Below are 22,873 nucleotides of genomic sequence, written 5' to 3'. Positions count from 1 at the left end.
GGGAAATAGCGATATTAAAATATTTCTTCTAATTAATTTCCTTTCAATATGCACAAATTCGTGCACTGGGCCACTAAGTCTAAAAATAATAAAGCAAGCAAAATCTTGATGTGACATTGTGTCATATGTCTGGACAAAAGGGTTGTGAAATTTATATACCTGAATTTTTGTTCTCTTTAAAACCTTTGGATATACAGACTTCCTCCTAAAACATTTACAGTAGAAACTATACAGGATTATGTTTATCTATCTCTATATGTCTGTATATATATAAAAATTGTATATACATAAATAGATATGTTATATATACATTTCTATTTTAAAAATTGAAAGGAGGTAGAAACCAAGCACCAGTGTTTATAGTCTTAACTAATTTCTTTCAATCTGAGAACCTTTAATCCACAATTGTACATTTGCAGTGACAAAGAAGGGATAATTAGTTATTTAAGAACTAAAATGACAAAAAAAAGAACTAATTTACTGCATCAGATTTTGCAAGTCATATATTCTGGAAATATTATGATCATTCTATATATGGGATTATGCAGAAATGCATATTATAAAATAAAAAGATATATTAGAATAGAAAAGTAGCATTCTTATATTGTATAAAACAAAAATTTACTAACATTTATATACTCTATGGAAGAGGTAAGAAAAATGAGATATTTTTAAAAAGAGAGCAATAATTAAAAATTATATGTGTGTTTAAATTATAAAATGTCTACTTCTTTGGATATTGATATTAAAATATAAGAATATTTCACCTAACCAATATATAGTTTAAAGCAGGAAGAATAATATAAAGAATGGTGAATTGATTAAATCTATAATGTCCTACTTATAATTGCTAAATGTATAGAGGCATTTATTAATACCAAAAAAGAAAAATATATATATTTCTTATGTAATTATTATTTTCTATGGATATGACATAAAGGATCAGTTGGATGAGCTTTATTTCATATTGCTTTTTAAACAAGGATGATTTCAATTTCAGAGTATGTAGGCTATTTGGTCCAATATTCTGGTAGATTTAAGTATTTAATTATAAAATAAGTTCATGAGAAAATTGTTGAGTATTATGTGAGAACATTTTTCTCCAGAGTAACAGAACCAATAGAATATTTATATCTATATGTATATCTGCATTTGTCTCTTTATGTCTATGTTTTATTTTAAGAAAGTGGCTCAGGTAGTGGTGGGTGGGGTGGAAAATTTGAAGTTTGTAGGGCAGATCAGCCAGCAAGAAAATCAGATAAGCATTGATGTTGCAGTCTTGAGTCTCAAATCCACAGCTAAGATCAGCAGACTGGAAACTCAGACATAAATCTATACTAATAAAAGGGCAATATACTAATTAGACCAGATGTCTTCTGGACAACCTTCCAGATGTCCTTCCTGACAAAGCCGGGCCCGGGTGAAGTTGCCCATGGTCCTGGGCACCTGTGGCTGTGGCCGACCCAGGCGAAGCTGCCCCTGGTCTCGGGCTCCTGCAGCGGGCCTGTGCGAAGCCAGCCTGGGTCCCAGGTTCCTGCATCCAATCAGAGGGAAGGAAGCCTGGGTCCCAGTGCAGGGGCTGAGGCAGAGGTGGTTAGGGGCAATCAGGGTGGCAGGGGAGCAGTTAGGGGTGATCAGGCAGGCAGGCAGAGGTAGGTAGGGGCAATCAGGCAGGCAGAGGTGGTTAGGGGTGATCAGGCAGGCAGGCAGGCAGGCGAGCGGATTGCGAGAGGGATGTCAGACATCCCTAAAGGGGTCCTGGATTGGAGAGGGTGCAGGCTGGGCTAAGGGACACACCCCCCATGCATGAATTTCATGCACTGGCCTCTAGTCTATAATAATAAAAGCATAATATACTAATTAGACCAGATGTCCTTCCAGATGACCTTCCAGGACAAAGCCGGGGCTGTGAGGGAAGTGCAGGTCCCGGGTGCCAGAGGGAAGTCAGAGCTGGCAGCCAGGGGAAGGAAGGTCTGCTCTTGCATGATTTCATGCATTGGGCCTTTAGTTTTTATTATATTCTTGAGTCTGAGATCTGTAGACAGACTGGCAACTCAAGCAGTATTTCTGTGTTAAATTCTGAAGCAGAATTACTTCTATTGGAAACCTCATTCTTTTTTTTTTAATTTCTTTATTGATTAAGGTGTTACATATGTGTCCTTGTTCCCCCATTACTCCCCCACCCCCCCACTCATGCCCTCACTCCCCTGTTGTCTGTGTCCATTTGGTTAGGCTTATATGCATGCATACAAGTCCTTTGGTTGATCTCATTCTTTTAAAAAATATATTTATATTGATTTCAGAGAGAGGAAGGGAGAAGAGAGTGATAAAAATTTCAATGATGTGAATCATAGATCAGCTGCCTACTGCATGCCCCCTACTGGGGATCCAGCCTATAATCCCGGCATGTGCCCTAACTGGGAATTTAACCTTGGCCTCCTTGTTCATGGGTTGATGCTCAACCACTGAGCCATACTAACCAGTAGTAACTTCATTCTTAAATCTTAAGACCTCAACTTATTGGATTAGAGCCACTCACATTAGGGAGGGTGATCTGTTTTACTTAAAGTCAACTAATTGTCAATGTTAATCACCTCCACAAACACCTTCACAACATCTAAAAAAGTGTTTGACAAAACAACTGTGTATCATAGCCTAGGTAACATATAAAATTGACCATCATGTTTTACTATCTCTTTGTTTAAAAAATATTTTTTATTGATATCAGAGAGGAAGGAAGGGGGAAAGAAAGATAGAAACACCAATGATGAGAGAGAATCGCCAATTGGCTGGCTCCTGTACACCCCCCACCAGGAATCAAACCATGACCTCCTGGTTCATAGGTCAATGCTCAACCACTGAGCCATACCAGCTGGGCTTACTATCTTTTTTAATCAAGGACCTTGTTTAAATAATGTTTGTTTTCCAAACATGCTAGAGCGTGGGACTCTATTCTTTTATGCATTCTCTAAATTTAAAGATATATACATCTAATTTCCTCATCATCATAATACTTCTTATTTTATAATTACCACAAAGTCATGTTCTTCTTTTAATGTGTTTGTGAAAAATGTTTCATAGAATAATTTATCATTGAATTGATTCAAGGGAAGTAAAATCTCACAAGTCTATTAATTCAGGATCACATAATCAAAATGTACTCTGCAGATGCTCTGTATAAGTTTGGAGTTCTAATGTAAAAAAAAAAACAACAACAAAACTATTTAATCTAGATTTTAGAAAGTAAATATCTTGAGTGTGAGTAGTGGAAATGAATATTTTACAATCATTTTCTTTCTCATGAAAAGGATTAAACATGGATATAACATTTTTCAAATTCACTGTTCATGTTGAGAGTAGCAGTGCAATCCCCCCAAAAACTCACTGTCCAGTGAAGTTTAGATAAAAAACTGAAATATTTAGCATATAGAATCTTCCATCAAACCTCTCACAAGATGCTGTTTGCTTGCCCTAAATAAAAATTCAATTTTGGTGCAATGTCAGATTGCATCAGGCTTCAGCTTCTGATAGTGAGTTAGTAAAAATCCATACAACCTGGTTTCAGTTATACTTTCATCTTTTTATTTTCTTTTTTGTTATGTAGCCTTACTAGATAGGATTCTTGCTATATTTATCCTAGCTGTACACATGATTTCATCTTGTCACCAATAGTGTGAACTTCAGGCAGATAGAATTCTACTCCAGACTTATGAATTCAGGACTAACACTGAAATAGGTTTGGCAAAATGTTTAAATTACACGCTCAAGGATGACAGGATTTTCCAAGCTTACTAACTTTTTGACTCTTCTGGTTTTCAACTATTGTGTCATCCTTCCTCACCACTCTCTTAATCTTGAATACGTTTTTAGTCCATTATTTATTATAACCTAGCTATTGTTCTTCACATATACCATGGTGTTTCCTATTTTCTATAGTTTAGGAGATACTCACATACATGTTTTCATGCTTGGGTCTTATATTTTGGGACATAGATATTCTGTGCCTGGTATAAATGCTGAATAACAGTAACATGAGCAACATCGTTTCTACAGGTGTCTGATGAAGATCACCTCTAAAATGTCTTGTTTTCCAGGTTTGGAATTTTCACGCATGGAAATGACTCTGCCTTTAGGAATAAATACTGTTAGTGCTCTATTAGAATGTAATGGAAGGATTTTGTCCAGAATACATAGGTTTCAAGAAATTGTAACTGAGGTTAGAAATGGGGAACACAATAGTCCACGTTTCTTCCTCTGCTGGTGTCTCCTCTCGCCTCTAGCTGTGCAGCCTTCAGGGATTTCATCAGTCCATAGTCATACTCTCAACTTTCTCTTTTCAGCATTTCATTCTGTTTCTAATCAAATTACTATTTCTCCAAACTCTGCCTGCAAAAATACTTGGTACAAACCAGCCCTTTTATATGATGCAATTTCTTTCCCCAGGAAGCCATACAGCAACCTTTTGAATTCAATACCACTGTGTGTTTTAGAAAGGTAATCGGAATGTTGCCCCACTTACTCTTTTCTCAGTGGGCCTCTATTCAAACATGGCTTAACTTACAAAGAGTTACCGAAGGAGAAAAATTTAAGCTCTTGTCCCTTTGTGGTTCAATGATATCCTGCCAAGTGCTTCCTAAAGAAAGTAATGTAAACTACCTCTAACTAGTCCTCAGAAGATTTTAAAAGAAATAAATTTATAAAATTGGTCTTTGAAGTCCTAGACTTAAAGAGGGCTTCTAATATTTTATTTAAAATCACACTTTTAAATTCTTATCGTGTGCATGTATAAGACTGTAAGTATATAAGCTTAATGATGAGGGAACAACAGTGGGAAGTATATAAATTGTGCAGCAGCATTTTAATGGAGTTATATAGCATATTAATTGGGTAAAGTAATTTTATCTAAGATAGCATATTAAGTCTTCTTTAAGAAATTATTAATAAGTGCCAGCCAAGTTATGAGTGAATGTGACCAGAATGATGTATGTGTCAGACAATTATTGCCATCCTTTTAAAAACATTTTTATCTGAGTAATAAGGAGTCACTATCCTATCTAATAAAAGGGTAATATGCAAATTAACCATCACTCCGTCATAAAAGATGGCGGCACCTATAGCCACAAGATGGCGGTGCCCAATCCTCTCAGCCCCGCCAGAGTCCCCCAGTCCTGGGGGGTGGCCGCTGAGAGCAGGCAGCATGAGCAGCCTGGCAGAATGCTGGTTTCACCTCCACAGCGATGAGGCAAGCGTTCCCCGCCCAGCTGCTGATGGGCCTCTGGGCCACGGAGAGCCTCTGGGCAGCCGGTGTGGAGCAGCCAGGCCCTGCAGAGAGCTACTGGCACACAGATTCGTGTGCAGGGCTACTAGTATACATATAAGAGTACATCCCTAGACAGTTGTGCTTAGTGGATAGTGTCGGCCCGCAGACTGAAGGGTCCCAGGTTCCATTCTGATCAAGGGCACATATCTCGGTTGCAGGCTCAATCCCTGGCCTGGTAGGTGTGCATGCGGGAAGCAACAAATGGATGTGTCCCTTTCACATTAATGTTTCTCTCTCTTGGTGTCTCCCTCTTTCTTCCACACTCTAAAAGTCAATTGAAAAATATCCTCTGGTGAAGATTAACAAAAATCAAAACAAATAAACAAAAAGTACTTTTTAAAGAACAGTACATCAGATTTTTATTCTAGGGGCACAAGGATAGTTCAACATATGCAAATCAATCAATCAAGGTACAAAGGCCACATTCCAGAAATTTTCATCTTTTATTTTAACATAAGAAGAATGTATTTATGGCTTTCAATGTCACAATAAAAATAGAGCTGATAACATTGTACAGCCAGAAACTGAGGACTGGTTTCTCTTTAGAGACAGCATATTAGAGACACTAAGAAAACAGGCTTTGAGGTCAACCAGACCTGGATGTAATAATGTTCAGCTGTACACTCAGATGAACTGTGTTAATATTCCTTGTAAGCCTTGTTTACTTCACTGGTATAATAATATTACCCATCACATAGGCTTATTATGCAGGTTAAATGAGTCATGTTTGAAAGTGATCAATAAACGTTAAAAGATGAAAAGTTCTGTAATGTGGCCTCTGCACATTGATATAGTAGAATCAAAATTGTGTTATGACAGTTTTCTAAAATAAGCTAGACTAAGGCAAATCAGCCCCTAACTTGCGGTGACTACTTATGCTTTGACTAATATGAAATAGACTGTTTATGACATTTTAATAAATGGAAAGGGAAATAGAATGAGATAAATTGAATATATCTAATTAAAGGGAAGAGCAGTTGTATTGTTTGGGTTATAAGCAGTGATCCCAATTAAAAATTGATGAAAGTAGTTTAATCTCATTGTTTCTTTAAAAAAAAAAGTTCCAGTAAGAGAGATAGCCATTGATATTTTATTGTTTAATACATTATTGTAAAATCTAGGGTGTGTTTTTTTTTTAATATCACAAAGCAAGATTAAAATAATATAATACATCTAGCATATTTACAAATATCTTAACCTTGATTGTAAATATTTCTACATGGCTGTAAAATATATTCTGAGAATCCAAAACTAAACATTTCAATCAAGTACAAAAGAGTCCTTGTTTCATTTGCAACAAACCCTCAATGAGAACAATTCTTGACATTCTATTGCATTTGATAAAGTAAACACTAGTTTTTCAAGTGTTCCATTATTCACTTTTCTATTTATCTTAATATACTCAAACAAGACTCACAGTGCTCTAGTTCTGTTTAAGGAGCCCTGGCCAGTGTGGCTTAGCAGTTAGAGTGTTGGCCTGTAGGTCAGGTGTTGGATTCTTGGTCATGGGTTGGATTCCCAGTCAAGGTCGGGCTGCCTGCGAGAGGCAGCTTTCTCTCCCTTCCGCCTTTCCACTCTCTCTAAAAAAATCAATGGGGAAAAACATATATACTTGAGGGAGGATGAACAACAACAAAAATTCTGTTCAAGAAGACAGGTCCACTGATCACACATGGCAATGTCATGGATATTATTGCAATGTCAAATTTCTATAAAAGATTCTAAATGGTTATTTTTTAATTTCTTTAATATTATCAACTTGCTAATAAATGATAGGCCAACTGGTACCTGTCCAAAGGCCACATTTTGAATCATACTACATTAGAATTCATTTTCTCGATGATTCAAGATGACATGGCCTAGTGTTTAACATCATTATTGAGAAATATGCATTTCTTGACTCATGTATTTATTTATTTATTTTGCTATGACAAGTGACAGTTAAAACTTCAACATGTATTTACTGAGGAAATATTTCAAAATTAAATGCTTATCCTATATAATAAAAGCCTTATATGCTAAGTGTCTGGTCGTCGGTCATCCGTTCAACCAATCAAAGCGTAATATGCTAATGATATACTAAGGCAGCTCAACCGCTCGCTATGACAGGCACTGACCACCACGGGGAAGACAATCGACCAGTCGACCAGTCGCTATCATGTGCACTGACCACCAGGGGACAGACGCTCCAACCAGTAGGTTAGCTTGCTGCTGGGGTCTGGCCCATCAGGACTGAGCAAGATGGGCAGGACACACCCTGGAGTCCTCCTGCAGTCCCTCCTCAGCTGGCCAACCTCCCGTGTCCCTCCCCAGCCCTGATAGTGCAGCAGTGGAGTCCCTTGGCCTGGTCTGTGCCCTCTTGCAATCAGTGCATGAATTTGGTGCACCAGGCCTCTAGTCTAGTGTTTACATATTTGTCAAACCCTCTCTCTCCACCTTTGACTCTATACATTTCCAGTGGTTCAGTGCCTATCTCTAATTGTCTATATATCACTCTTGGGTGAATCCACAATGCTGCCTAGTTCAGTGCCCAAATGGGGTGTATACATCTTAGGTCATCTAGTTTGTTATATACTTATTTCTACCTTCATTATAATACTAATGCCAATTTGTTTTCATTCACACCTCATGTATATTACAAAATGCATTTGTATTCCAAGTTATGCAGAAGATCTGAAGTTTACTTTTCTTTATGCCTTAGAGAACCTTGACCTAATAACGTTAACTTGTCTTTGCAGTGCTTTTGTTACCCATGCTACTAGGCCTGGTATTCCTTTGATTATTGTCTCTTTTTAAACTTTAATGAGGATATTTTAAATATCAACTATAAATGTTCTATACATAGGTTTCCACATGATTATTGTTAATTTGAGTCTTTGTTATTTTACTATCTAGTAGTCCTGTTATTTTATAGAACCGCTTAGGGTTTTAAACTTCCCTAATATAAATCAAGTCGTATTATCTACCTCTAGATAGATACCATCTATTTATCTATATCATCTGTGTATCTATCTCTTACCTATGTAATGTATCTCTCATCTATCTATCTGACTATGTGTGGTTAGGTGTGTGTGTGTGTATGTATTTTACCTTTTCTTGATTTATTGTCTATTTAATTTCAAATCACCTTTACTACTTCCATTATTATAGTATACTTTATTCCTCTATTATATCTTCATTCAAAATTGTCCATTGAACAGTTTTGTCTGGATGTCATCTGACCATGATAATAATAAAGCAATAAGAATGAACAACTTCTCAGAGGAATTTAATGTAAAAGAAATAGAGCAAAAAACCAAAGTCTGGGGTTTGGCTTTCTTGAATTCACAATTAGAGAACAGAAGATAACGAAGCCCTTCTAAGACAGAATTTTTCCCAATAGTATTAAAGTGATGACTAGGGTAGGGATATATCCTAGATCCCTATTCAGCAACATTTTATTCTGCCAAGATTCAGACAGTAAATATTATAGGTTTGAAAATGGGCAAAGGACCTAAGTAGATATTTTTCAAAAGTGGACATACAGAAGGCTAAGAGACATATGAAAACATGCTCAAAGTTACTAATCATCCGAAAGATGCAAATCAAAATGACAATAAGGTACCATCTCACACCTTTCAGAATGGCTATCACCAAAAAATCAACAAATGACAAGTGCTGGCGAGGATGTGGAGAAAAAGGAACCCTCGTGCACTACTGTTGGGAATGTAGACTGGTGCAGCCACTGTGGAGAACAGTATCGAGTTTCCTCAAAAAATTAAAAATGGAACTCCCATTTGACCCAGTAATCCCACTTCTAGGAATATATCCCAAGAAATTAGAAACACCAATCAAAAAGGACATATGCACCCCTATGTTCATAGTAGCACAATTTAAAATAGCTAAGATTTGCAAACAGCCTAAGTGCCCATCAGTAGATGAGTGGATTAAAAAACAGTGGTACATCTACACAATGGAATACTACGCTGCTATAAAAAAGAACTCTTACCATTTGCAGCATCATGGATGGACCTGGAGAGCATTATGCTAAGCTAAATAAGCCAGTTAGAGAAAGGTAAATATCACTTGATCTCAATCATTTGTGGAATATAATGACCAACATAAACTGATGAACAAAAATAGATCCAGAGACATAGAAGCATCGAACAGACCATCAAACCTCAGAAGGAAGGCAGGAGAGGGTGGAAGCGTGGATGGGTAAAAGATCAACCAAAGGACTTGTATGCATAAATATAAGCATAACCAATGGACACAGATACTAGGGGGTGAGAGCATGTGCTGGGGCGGGGGGCAGCTGGGGAGAGGTCAATGGGAGGAAAAGGAGACATATGTAATACTTCAAACAATAAAAAATATAAATTAAAAAAATATTGTAGGTTTGCAGTCCATATGGTCTTTGCCATTATAGCATGAAAGCAGCCACAGACAATATTTAAATAAATGGGTATAGCTATGTTTCAGTAAACCTTTATTTATGTACATTTTAATCCTACATAATATTTATATGTCATGAAATAGTATTCTTCTTTTGTTAACTTTCAACCATTCAAAATGCTAAAACAAAACAAAACAAAACAAAAAAATTCTGAGATCCTGGACCACATACCAAAATAGGCAGAGGGATGAATTTGGTCTGAGGCCCTTGTTTGCTGAGCCTTGCCTTACAAGAATAAAAGAACGTTTTAGGAAGAATCAATTGTCTGAAACAGCCAAGTGCAGCAGGAATGATAAGCAAGTGTTCTCTCTTATTCATGTGTTTACTTCCAAGCATAGCTTTGCACAATATCTTTCACAGAGTAAGTGATCAATAAGTGCTTCCCCAATAAATGAAAATTAATGATTGGAAATTCTGAGTCCACTGGTGACTTTTCAGAACATCTCTTTTGGAAATGATAGGATCATGAACATCAGCTTGAAGTATGAATAAACCAGTTTGAAGTATGAACAAAGGTCAGGGATTGGGAGTAAAGTTCTAGACAGCTTGTGTGAAGTCTGAAGAGAATTGGATAAATGATTTGAAGGGAAAGAAGATTAAGCCAATTAATGCTGTTTTATTATTTGCTTCTTAAATTACAGGAGGATGTTCATGTTTGAAGACTTGAAAACATAAAGTTATAAATAAAATGTAGGGCCATTCTTTCCAAAGATAAGGGACAGTGGACAATTCTATGATTAGAGAAAGGTGAGAGGAGAGGAGGGGATAGTGACAGAAAGTTGTTGAGTTGAATGCAAGGAAAATGAAGCTACTTGTGACAAATAACATTTGTTCCTGCCATGAATGATGCAAGATGTTCTAAAGGGGGAACTGTGAAGAAGGAGAGGGGAGGAGGAGGAGGAGGAGAACAAGGAAGAGGAAGAGGGAAAGAAGAAGAAAGAGGAGGAGGGGGGAGAAGAATGGTAGAGATGGGAATTTGGAGATTTAAGGGCAAAGTATTTTTAATAGGTAATACAATAAATACAAATGGCAAAGCCCTGTAGAAGATGAGTGCATATATTCATATGTTTGACCTACTTATGTTTAGCAAATCAAGTATCATCAACACTATTTTAATTGTTTTAAACCAAAAATTCCATCATCATTTATACTATATCTTATATTCCTTTACAATTTTTAAAGAGGTGGATACATACACAAGAAATGTGTAATTAAATGTGGAAGAAACCTAAAAGGAAATAGGTAAGTTTTAATTATCTATATATATAAAAGCCTAAGAGACCATTACAACTGAACGACCAGAACAACTAGTCACTATAACGTGCACTGACCACCAAGGGGCAGACACTCTAGGAGCTGCCCCCTAGTGTTCAGTGTGCTCCCACAGCCAACCTCCCGTGGCCCATTCTGCTTCCCCTTCCCTTCTGCCCGTCCAGCCCCTCACCCCACAGAACCCTCCCCCCTCCCACCTGGCCATCCTCCCACTGTCCCTCCCCTCAGCTGGCTGGCCCCTAAATAGGCCTCGATTGCTGGCCAGGCCAAGGGACACCACCCATACACAAATTCGTGCACTGGGCCTCTAGTAAACTAGAATTGTCTTTTTCTTATTGATGCTCATCCTCATTATTTCTAATATCTTATTAGTCCCTTTAACTCTGAATGGCAGGTAGTATACATTTCTATAAAAAGTAATTTCATGATACTCTCTGATAGAATTTGTGACAATTTTCCTCATCAGTATGTATTAGCTTAATCTTATTTTGCATCTCTGTTTTTTGTTTTTTGTTTTTTTTTTAGCTTCTCTTTTATTCCATTAAATGCCTAATGCATGAGAAAACACATTCCTCTCCAATTTTTATCCACATAAATAAATATTAATCTATGGAATCTAAAAAAATAAGAGTGCTATTGTAAAATGGGACCTAATAGACTATAATCAGAAATAATGTCATAAAGGGAAGCAAATAAAATTCAGGCTGACTGTCAGGAAACTTTTAATGGCTTTGTAAAAATGACTGTGACTCTGGACATCCTGTGGGGACAGCACACAAATAGAAATAATTCCCAGCAGAGTCATTTATTTTACTGTTGAATAGTTTTGTAGCAAACAAAGGGGTGGAAATTGCTCCTGGTTCTGCAGTTGTTTGGCTGACAGTTACCTGTCAGGCCACTCACACTTTCTGTGGTTTTGGCAGGTTTCATTGGTGGCTTTTACACAACAGCAAAGGATTTGTAAACAATTTCCCTATATGCTGAGCCTTTCATCAACTTTAGGTCCCACTTTTTTCTCACCTCTTCATGCCTCCAAGTACATATTTTGTATAGTGTTTGATTATCACAAAATAGGTTCTTATCAATGAATTTTTAAGATATTTCTGAGGGAAAATGTTAGCCATACAAAAATAACATTTCAGTAAATTGATGAATACTTTTCTCTATGTCTGAGCATGTGCTGAGAGCAGATTTCTGCCTTCAGGTTTGTGCTGCCTGCTTAAGGGTGCCATGGACATGACTCAAAATGACCCTGCAGGTAGTCATCGTAGAATGATCATGGTACATTCCTTGAAATGAAGTAATGTGATACCTCCAAAACGACCAGAAGTATACATTAGGTGTTTCGTTTTAGGTTGTTGTTCTGTTAGTTTGTTTTGTTTTTGTGTGTGTGTGTTTTTAATTGATTTCATAGAGGAAGGGAGAGGGAGAGAGAGATAGAAACATCAATGATGAGAGAGAATCATTGGTCGCAGCCACCTGCATGCCCCACACTGTGGATGGAGCCTGCAACATGGGCATGTGTCCTGACCCTGAACAAAACTGTGATCTCCTGGTTCATAGGTCAACACTCAACCCCTGAGCCACGGGGGCTGGGCTGTTTTTTTTGTTTTTTTTTACTGTTTTATTTTTTTATTGATTAAGGTATTATATATGTGTCCTTATCTCCCCATTGACCCCCAACCCCCCCACTCATCCCCCTGGTGTCTGTGTCCATTGGTTAGGCTCAGATGTATGCATACAAGTACTTTGGTTAATCCATCCCCCTTACTCCCACCCTCCCCCACCTTCCCTCTGAGGTTTGATGGTCTGAAAGATGCTTCTCTGGATCTGTTTTTGTTCATCAGTTTATGTTGTTCATTATTTTCAGGCTGGTTTTTTGTTTTGTTTTGTTTTGTTTCTTATTTCCTGGAAGCCTAAAACAGCCTGTGCTGTTTAGACATTACCAGTACATGTTCCTGGTGTTCTGGCTGAACCTGACAACCTCTGGACTGGATCTTAGAAATTAGTAGACACTCCAGTTCCTCCCTGAATGAGACCTGAAGACCACATACTGAGCTTCTCACTCTGGAGTGCTGTGGTTTTTACATTATTTTCCAAATGCTATGCAAACAGGTAGACCACGTATTATGGTTGTGCTTCCTGAGAAGGGTTACATTGTTGAAGTGTTCATTTTAATCATTAAATGCCAAATGTGGTTTATCTGCTGTAAGTATTACCTTTAACCTTTTGCACTCGATTCCTTTATTCTAATGCTAACCGTGTTGAGTCATACTCGACATCCGAGTGCAAAAGGTTAAATTAAAAGATACGTTTAGTGGTGTAGCTAATGAAAACTTTGTGGAATTTGTTTCATGATTATTAAGTACAAATGGTGAATGGAAATTCTGATGAAAATTTTTTTTATTTGAATTAGAGAAGAGAGTATTCTAATTTAGCTTAGGAGTTACTAGCTGGAGTACACAAATCAGTAAATTAGATATCAGTAATCAATGATCAGGCCTATATCATAAAACAAGTAAAATACATAAATCAGTATTGATCATTATATCATCCTATCTAATAAAAGGGTAATATGCAAATTAACTGTCACTCCATCACAAAGATGGAGGCACCCGTAGCCACAAGATGGTGGCGCCCAGTCCTCTTAGCTCCGCTGGAATCTCCCAGTCCCAGGGCAGGGCGGAGGGCAGCCGCTGAGAGCGGGCAGCGTGAGCAGCCAGGCGGAATGCTTGCTTTGAGGCCCTACCCAAGCCATGGTGGAGGCTTAAGCAGAGCTGGGGGGCCCTGCTCAAGCCACAGCAGAGGCTTGAGCAGGCCCAGAGACAGGGCGGGTATGCCAGCCGGGGCTTGCTAGCAGTCCCGCCTCTGTGCATGAGCTTCAGAAGAAACACCTTTTCTGACTGCTCATTGGCTAAGCTCCCTGTATGCCACTAGCAGTGTTCTTGGTAAATTGGGTAATAAGAATCCAAGAAGGTGATCTAGGGTTTTTCCACCTCACTCCTGGAGAATAAAACAAGTTCTGCTGCTGGAGGGCTAAGAAATGTCATATCCTGCCCTAGCCAGTTTGGCTCAGTGGATAGAGCCTCAGTCTGTGGACCGCAGAGTCCAGGTTCGATTCTGATTAAGGGCAAGTACCTAGGTTGCAGGTTCCTCCCTTGCCAGGGCCCAGGTCAGGGCTCATGCAGGAGGCAACCAAAGTGTCCCTTTCACGTTGATGTTTCTCTCTGTCTTTCCCTCTCTTCCATGCTCTCTAAAATTAATGGGAAAATATCCTCAGGTGAGGATAAAAAAAAAAAAAGAAAGAAAGAAATGTCATAGCCTATGAAAGACACATCTTGAAAATGCCTAAAGAAAGTTGTCATTTTTTTGTGGTGAAGGAACTGGAGTCCATGATGATGAAAACACCTTGGCAGCTGTGGCAGCCAGCAGTGGCAGCAGCAGTGGGGTGATGGGGCTGGAGCCTTCCCCTGATCAGCCCGGTCGCCTTCCGCAGAGGGAGGTCAGACAGCGGCTTAGGCATGCTCAGTAGGACATCCCCTGAGAGCTCCTGGACTGTGAAAGAGGGCAGGCTGGGCTGAGGGACAAACCCCCCCCCCCCGCCCAGTGCACAAATTTCATGCACCGGGCCTCTAGTCATTATATAAATAAGTATTTATCATTACATACATACTATATGTGCTGATCAACAAATCTCTTTTGTGTGTGTTTTTTTTCTAACTATAAGTAAATTGAGAGAATTATAGAACCAATAGACCACTGAATAAAAGAAAAATCTGAAAAAAATAATAAGCTAAGTGACATTTCTTATACTTGTGATGTATCTGCCAGAGTGGGTAACAAAGGCTGACATATCCTTTCAACATTCATTTATTGACAAACTGCAGGAAAGGAAGAAATAGAAGGTATTTTTTGACTCATTTATGGCCATCCAGCCCAAACTATGCAATATTCAACCAGAATGCAGTTCTAGGGTCAAAAAAAAGTAGAATAAAAAGGCTTGGGTAGATTAAAGGACATTGTAAAATTTGACCTGGATGCCAAATTGAAAAGTTAAGTAACCATTCTGAATAACTACCTCACATTCCCATTTATTTCTATAAATACTTAATGCATTTAAATATGTACTATATACAGTTGTGATTAATTTATCTCTTTCTATATTTATATTTATTAATTTTTATATTTAGCTTTTCATGCTGAAAGTAGTAAAGCGGCAATTAATTTTATACTGAATATGGACATGCCCATGTTATATTTTAAGATACTCATTTTATTTTTCTATTTGACAAATTATAGGATGAAGTTTGTCCCAAAGCTGAAGGAGATGAAGTTCAGAAATGTGTGTGGGCCTCAGCGGTTAATGTCAAAGACAAGTTCATTTATGTTGCACAGCCAACCTTGGACAGAGTCCTAATTGTTGATGTGCAGTCCCAAAAGGTTGTTCAGGTAAGAATGACTCCTACTTTTTTGAAAGTGACTAAAAATATTTACTTTAACTTAATAGCCTTTACCAGGTAACTTGTGCTTTGACATTTGATTGTCAGTTATAACTAGTTTCATTACTTAGATAACTGGAAAATATATGCCTTTTCTTCTCGCACTTCTCTCTTTTTGCTCCTTGAGCTTAATGAATTAAATAAATAATTTAAATATATTTTGTTTTTAAAAATTTGATTCTGTGAACACATAATAATACTAAAATGACTAGTTTCACACAAATCATCCTCAGAGTTGGTTATTCTGCCTAGAGCAAGGAGTGTCCTAGTCTGAGGTCAATTAAGGTATTGCTGCTTATCATCCTAGAAGCAGTATTATGTCTTTCTCATTTGATTCTTAACAAAGGCTGAGATAATGAAAGGTTTTACTAAATATAGTAACTTAATAGATATTAATTACTAAGTAGTAAAAAAAAAAGTACTAATATGTACATAGGTCAATGACAAAGACAAATATCTCTAATATATCAGATATATCCCTATTGTAGGAAAAATATGGGATCTTAATTTTTGGAATAGTAAGGTATAGATAGTGGTATGTCATGGGGTTGCTCACAAGTTCTGGAGAAATTTATGATCATGTTGAATATTATATCAGTGAAAAGGAAAGGTTTTGAGTTACGGGACTACTGAATACCTCTTTGGAAAAGAGAGTGAAGTAGCAGCAGAATGATTTGGACAATTCTGCACCAATCTATTCTATAGAAATTGAGAGATTACCTTAGTTTATAAAATAAACATTTCTATTCTGGGTATATTCAATCTAGTATTCTTTGTGATAGGGACATTATTTTTTAAAATATATTTTTTATTGATTTCAGAGAGAAAGGGAGAGGGAGAGAGAGAAATAGAAACATAAATGATGAGAGAATCATTGATCAGCTGCCTCCTGCATGCCCCTACTGGGGATCAAGCTGCAACCTGTGCATTTGTCCTGACCTGGAATCAAACCTTGACCTCCTGGTTTTTAGGTTGATGCTCAATCACAGAGCCACACCAGCAGGGCAGGGACCCTACCTCTTGAGGCCTATCATTGACAGTAATTATCCACCTAAAATATTAGACATATATCATTTATTAGATTATCTTTTTTCAAAATTAAAAGTATCTTCTTTGCCAAAACCGGTTTGGCTCAGTGGATAGAGCGTTGACCTGCGGACTCAAGGGTCCCAGGTTCGATTCCGGTCAAGGGCATGTGCCTTGGTTGCGGGCACATCTCCAGTAGGGGGTGTGCAAGAGGCAGCTGATCGATGTTTCCCTCTCATCGATGTTTCTAACTCTCTATCCCTCTCTCTTCCTCTCTGTAAAAAATCAATAAAATATATTTTTTAAAAAAGTATCTTCTTTGATTTGTCTAAATTCTTTTTTTTTTAACCATGTGTAATTTCAGTATGTGGACATCTTTAGATAATGAGTTCCAAAAGTCTACCACCTGCTGGGTAAAATATTGCATCATTATACTTGTCTTAACAGTATTGTAGAGTATGTAAATTTTAGTCCTCAAAAGTACATGCTTAAAGGTGAATAATGAACATCCTAAATATCATTATACTTGAAAATAATTCATCTCATAGTTTCAGATTTCTCAAATTTCTAATTTAAAAACATGTAAGTTAAAGATTTTACAGACTTAGATATTGAACCCTCTGTTTTATAAATTAACTAGAGGCCCTGTGCACAAAATTCATGCATGGGGGTGGTGTCCCTCAGCCCAGCCTGCACCCTCTCCAATTTGGAACACCTTGAGGGACACCAGGATCACGCCTAAATGGGTAGTTGGACATCCCTCTCATAATCCAAGACTGCTCTCTCCCAACTGCTCGCCTGCCTCTGCCTGATTTCCCTTAAGTGCTTCTGCCTGCCAGCCTGATCACTCCCTAACCACACCCCTGCCAGCCTGATCGACCCCTAACTGTTCCACAGCTGGCCCGATTGCCCCTAACTGCCCTCCCCTGCAGGCCTGGTCCCCCCCAACTGCCTTACCCTCCAGGCCTGGTCCCCCTCAACTGCCCTCCCCTGCAGGCCTGGTTCCCCCCAACTGTCCTCCACTGCTGGCCTGGTCCCCCGCAACTGCCCTTCCCTGCAGGCCTGGTCCCCCCCAACTGCCCTTCCCTGCAGTCCTGGTCTCCCCCAATTGCCCTCCTCTGCTGTCCCAGTCACCCCTAACTGCCCTCCCTGCTTGCCTGATCACCTACAACTGCCCTCCCCTGCAGACCTGATCCCCCCCAACTGCCCTCCCCTGCTGGCCTGGTCCCCCCAACTGCCCTCCCCTGCAAGCCTGGTTCCCCCCAACTGTCCTCCACTGCTGGCCTGGTCCCCCGCAACTGCCCTTCCCTGCAGGCCTGGTCTCCCCCAACTGCCCTCCTCTGCTGTCCCAGTCACCCCTAACTGCCCTCCCTGCTTGCCTGATCACCCACAACTGCCCTCCCCTGCTGACCTGATCCCCCCCAACTGCCCTCCCCTGCAATCCTGGGTCCCTCCCAACTGCCCTCCCCTGCTGGCCTGGTCCCCCCAACTGCCCTCCCCTGCAAGCCTGGGTCCCCCCCAACTGCCCTCCCTTGCTGGCCTGGTCACCCCTAACTGCCAACAACTGCCCTCACCTTCAGGCCATCTTGTGGAAGCCATCTTGTGTCCACATGGGGGTGGCCATCTTTGACCACATGGGGCAGCCATCTTGTGTCTTGGAGTGATGGTCAATTTGCATATTACTCTTTTACTAGATAGGATAATTCAAGTAATTCACATTTTAAATTTATTTAAAGAAATATTTTTAACTACTTAAAAAAACTACATTTGAAAAACTTTATTTGTAATTTAAAACTTTATCTATATCCATGGATCATAGTCAACTGCAAAGTACAAAGTTAATTTTATAAAAATAAAGCAACCTTTCCTAATCTGACCACTTTTTTGTATCCCAATTAAATTAGATTTTCTGATTATGTGCTGTACCTGGGTTATTTGTTTATTTTTAATCTGAGTATATTATACAGAGGCAACTAACAATATTACTTATAATCAAACTTTAATCATCTCCCAAACATGATAGAAAGTAATATAGAATATTGTATAGTTTGGATATAGAAATGTGACAGTGAAGTCCAAAATCAAAGTGCCTTATTATTGGGGGAAAAAATAAAAATATAACCTTATGTTTATTTAAATTTAATCTTTCAAGCTTTCTTTTTCAATCAGATTAAAGTAGGTCTCTAGTGTTTAACACTGACCTTATCTAGGAAACCATAATTCTGACTCTTTTTTTGCATGTATTGATGGTGTGGCATGATATTAAATAAACATTTCAGTACTAAACATTTAAAAAGTTAAACAACATGGTTACACTTTATTATTAAAATAAAAAAATAGTTTCTTAACAACATAAGATTTTACAGCTTCATGATAAATTATTACCATTAGGGTATATTTGTTTCCAGTATTTTGTTTCAGTATTATTTCTATCTGCAGCTTTAAAATGAAAGGTCACAATTTTTAAATAGAATCTATAACCTTGGTATTGTTTTAAACATCAAATGGCTCTTGCTTTTCTTCTTATAAAAAATTTTTGTAAGAATGTTATACAGGTGATGTTTTGCTCTACAGATGATTAACTAATAAACAACTGACCTCATTTTGTCTTCCATGGAGCAAAATCAGGTTCTGCTTGGATGCAGCAGTGGCTTATTGTAGCACCTCGGGAGTATTCTTAAGTGTCATCAGCAGTCTCCTCTAGCCATTAGCACATTATCTTGAGAATCTACATCATTAGTTTAAATTAGGTTCACTTAATTAGCCAGCTGGTACTCTCCTTGTCAGACTGATAAACAAGCTGTGCCACACTGTTCCTTCATGTCAAGATTAAACCCCAAGTCTGTGTATCTTTCTTTGGTGCTATTCCCAGAATTTCACCCTTACAGTATAAGCCATCTTTCTAGAAGCTGATACAACTGGTCTGTAACCAGTGTAGCATGCTTTTAAAATTATTTGTATTTGTCATATCCCCTCAGGAAATATTGATGAATTTGTATGTCTATAGGTATATTGGAATTTTGAGGGAGTTAAGGTTTACAGGTCAAATCAACAAAGGAAAAAAAAAAGAAAAACCTGATAGTGTAAGTAAATTGCACCCTTAAATAATGTTTTAAAATAGTAAAGAAAAATATTTATATCAATATATTTATAAAGCTGCAACATATAAGAATATTATATTATATAGCATATGTTAAACATATTTTTACAAAGCAATAAGATAATAAATTAATTCATCCTATATAATAAAGAGGTAATATGAAAATTGACTCTCACTCCCTCGCACAAGATGGCCGCCCCCATGTGGTCAAAACTGGCTGCCACAGATGGCTGGCAGGTGAGGGTAGTTGTGGCTATCAGGCCAGCAGGGGAGGGCAGTTAGGGGTGACCGGGCCTGCAGAGGAGGGCAGTTGGGAGTGACCGGGTCGGCAGGAGAGAGCAGTTGGGGGTTACCAGGCCAGCAGGGGAGGGCAGTTGGGGGTGACCAGACCAGCAGAGGATGGCAGTTGGGGGTGATTGGGCTAGCAGGGGAGCAGTTAGGCATCGATCAGGCTGGTAGGGGAGAGGGTTGGGTGTGATCTGGCTGGCAGTTAGGCGAGCAGTTGGGAGCCAGCAGTCCCGGATTGTGAGAGGGATGTCCAATCTGGGACATCCCCTGAGGGGTCCCAGATTGGAGAGGGTGCAGGCTGGGCTGAGAGATACCCCCCCCCCAGTGCACGAATTTCATGCACTAGGCCTCTAGTTATAATATAACACTCTGAAAATGCTACTTACATGGATGATTAAGAAATATAGACTCTGGAACCTGAAACATGTTATTATAATAAAATTAATTAAGTTATTTGAAAGAGCTTTGTGAAAATGTTGAATAAATCAATAAATCCTTGGATGAAGGATTCTGGCTTAATTATCTGAATATCACTAGGCCAAGCATAGTCTACTATGTGTATAAAATTATAGTGTTTATCATATGGAAGAAAACTTTCCAACTTATGGTATCAGAACCTTATATTTAAACAAAGTCTTACAGAATTACTCAATAGGTCAAAACTGATCTTCTTTGTTCTATTTTGGTGAGGATTAAAATCACCTGCTACAAATAAGTCTTATTTCCATAGGCTTCTAAAGGCAAAGTTTGAAAACAATTTTTCTGGCAAAATAATATTAGTAAACAAATGCAAATTTATACTAAGTAATAAATGAGCATTCTATGAGGTTAATTTTGAGGTGAAAGATGAGCATATATAAAATGCTTATATTCATATTCTTGAACATTGTCTTTTAACTAATATCATTTTTGGTATAAATGGTTGGTGGATTGGAGACATCAAGTAACAAATAGTAGCTGAGGGTGTTTAAGAAAGAAAACTGGGGAGTGGCAGGTCAGGTACTGCCTGGTAGTTATTATAAGGAACTTTAGGGTTTATTCTGCAGGACATGAGAACACTCTGTAGTGTTGTGAACAGATTCCTGTCATGATCTGTCTAACGCTTACACCCAAAAATAAAATCACTCTGATAAATCTGTTGATAAAGTTGATGAGTATAAAGTTAGAAGGTAGAAATCATGTGATGAGGTTAGAGATGATAGAGGCTCTGTGCATGGTGGTAGCAGGAGAGGAGCCGGAAAGAGGTCAGTATTTAGAAGGCAGGTACAATCGTGTGTCCTGAGGTTGTGAGATATGGGAGGGAGAGGGCAGTCAAAGATAATAGAATATTTACAATCCTTTTCATAAAATGTGGAGAAATATTTTAACTATTCATTACCCATAGACTTACAGGTTTAATTGTGGAAAGAAAATTATTAAAAAGTGCCAAAAATAGCACCTTTCTCTTTTACTAGCGAATGGTTTAAATTTACTGATCATTTAGAGTAATTTCCAGAATATACTAGCAAACATTTTGTAAAATCCAACATATGTAATTTATTCCTTTCAAAAGTGGATGATGTAAGTAGGAAAATATCTGTTTGGTATTGTGTGTGTGTGTGTGTGTGTGTGTGTATGTGTGTGTGTGTGTGCATTTTCCTGAAAATCACGTTATGACAAGGTTAATCTGGAGAACATTGTTTGGGAATAATTTCATCATTGTTATATTATTTTGTTGTGGAAAACCATATAAATGTTCTTTCTGTAAAATGTGTAATATCTGCACACTTGAAAACTTGTAAACTGATTTTTCCCAAGACTTAAACATTTTCCAATAAAATACCTTAGATGTACTTTCCTTCATTTTGAGCTGCATATCTTTTTCAGTTCTGGTATGCTCTTATATCCAAATAGGAAAATAAACTAAATTAAGTACCAAATCTTAGAAATGATGAAACACAAAATGTTTAAAACTTTGGACAATATTGAGCTGACATTTTTAAAATTCTGAAGTTGTTTTTAAAATGAATTTATATATTTCTCTTTCAAATACATATATCTTACTTGATTTGAAGTCAATTAATCATAAATTGCTTCTGAACCTCCTGGAACATTTTATCATAAGTTAACTTTAAAAAAATAGTGTCTGCCGGGCCAATGTGCCAAGAGGTCACGGTTTGATTCCCAGTCAGGGCACGTGGCCGGGTTGCAGGCTTGATCCCCAGTGTGGGGCGTGCAGGAGGCAGCCGATCAATGATTCTCTCTCATCATTGATGTGTCTGTCTCTCTCTCACTCTCCCTTTCTCTATGAAATCAATAAAAATATAAAAAATAAAATAAATAAAAATAAAGTCTGTCTTCCCATTCGTGAAAATATTCATACTTTAAGGCTCAGTTAAATAATCCTCTTCTCTCTGTATCCCTCATCCTGTATTGTTCTTCTTCTGAGATTTCATGGCATTTAGTCCTTATCTTTCTGTTATAACATTTTAAGTTCTTCTTTCACTTTCTAGCTCTAAATTTGTCGAGGACAATGACTGTTTATTTACCTTCTCTTCTATGTATCTTTTATCATTTGCTAAGTAAGGATATTACGCCTCTAACTTTGAAACACTATGATGCTAACTGTTACATAAATGACTCTAGTTCAATTAGTTTTTTCTAATGGTAGCAGCAGTATTTTCATGGTGCTTATTATTTACCAGGCACACCCTAGGCATTTTACATTTACTACCTCACCTATTCACAACAACCTTTTGAAGTTGCTGTTATTACTATCTTCACTGTGTTATAGAGAAAACTGAGCCGCACAAAATTTCAGTAACTTCCTATTGTTTTATTGTTATTATTATTTTAAATTTAACTGAAGATGCTAAGATTTGAAGTCTACTTTGGAGTACATGCTCATAAGCAGGTGTATACTCTCAATGATTCTCCGCTTATGATACTGAATA

At 38.0% G+C, this 22,873-nt stretch overlaps 1 protein-coding gene across 3 annotated transcripts in view; it reads left to right on the top strand.

Moving 5' to 3' along the window:
• Positions 1–22,873, top strand: part of FSTL5 (follistatin like 5) — a 554,870-nt gene that overhangs the window by 477,535 nt on the left and 54,462 nt on the right. For all 3 annotated transcript variants that reach the window (XM_054717664.1, XM_054717663.1, XM_054717662.1), the window contains one exon: positions 15,327–15,476. In XM_054717664.1, coding sequence (XP_054573639.1) covers positions 15,327–15,476 — 150 coding nt within the window. The remainder of the gene's footprint in view (positions 1–15,326; positions 15,477–22,873) is intronic.

The sequence above is a fragment of the Eptesicus fuscus genome, chromosome 6 (assembly GCF_027574615.1).
Source record: "Eptesicus fuscus isolate TK198812 chromosome 6, DD_ASM_mEF_20220401, whole genome shotgun sequence".
Classification (NCBI taxonomy): Eukaryota; Metazoa; Chordata; class Mammalia; order Chiroptera; family Vespertilionidae; genus Eptesicus; species Eptesicus fuscus.
Note: the sequence above shows the minus strand (reverse complement) of the source record. Positions and strands in the feature narration are given on the sequence as shown.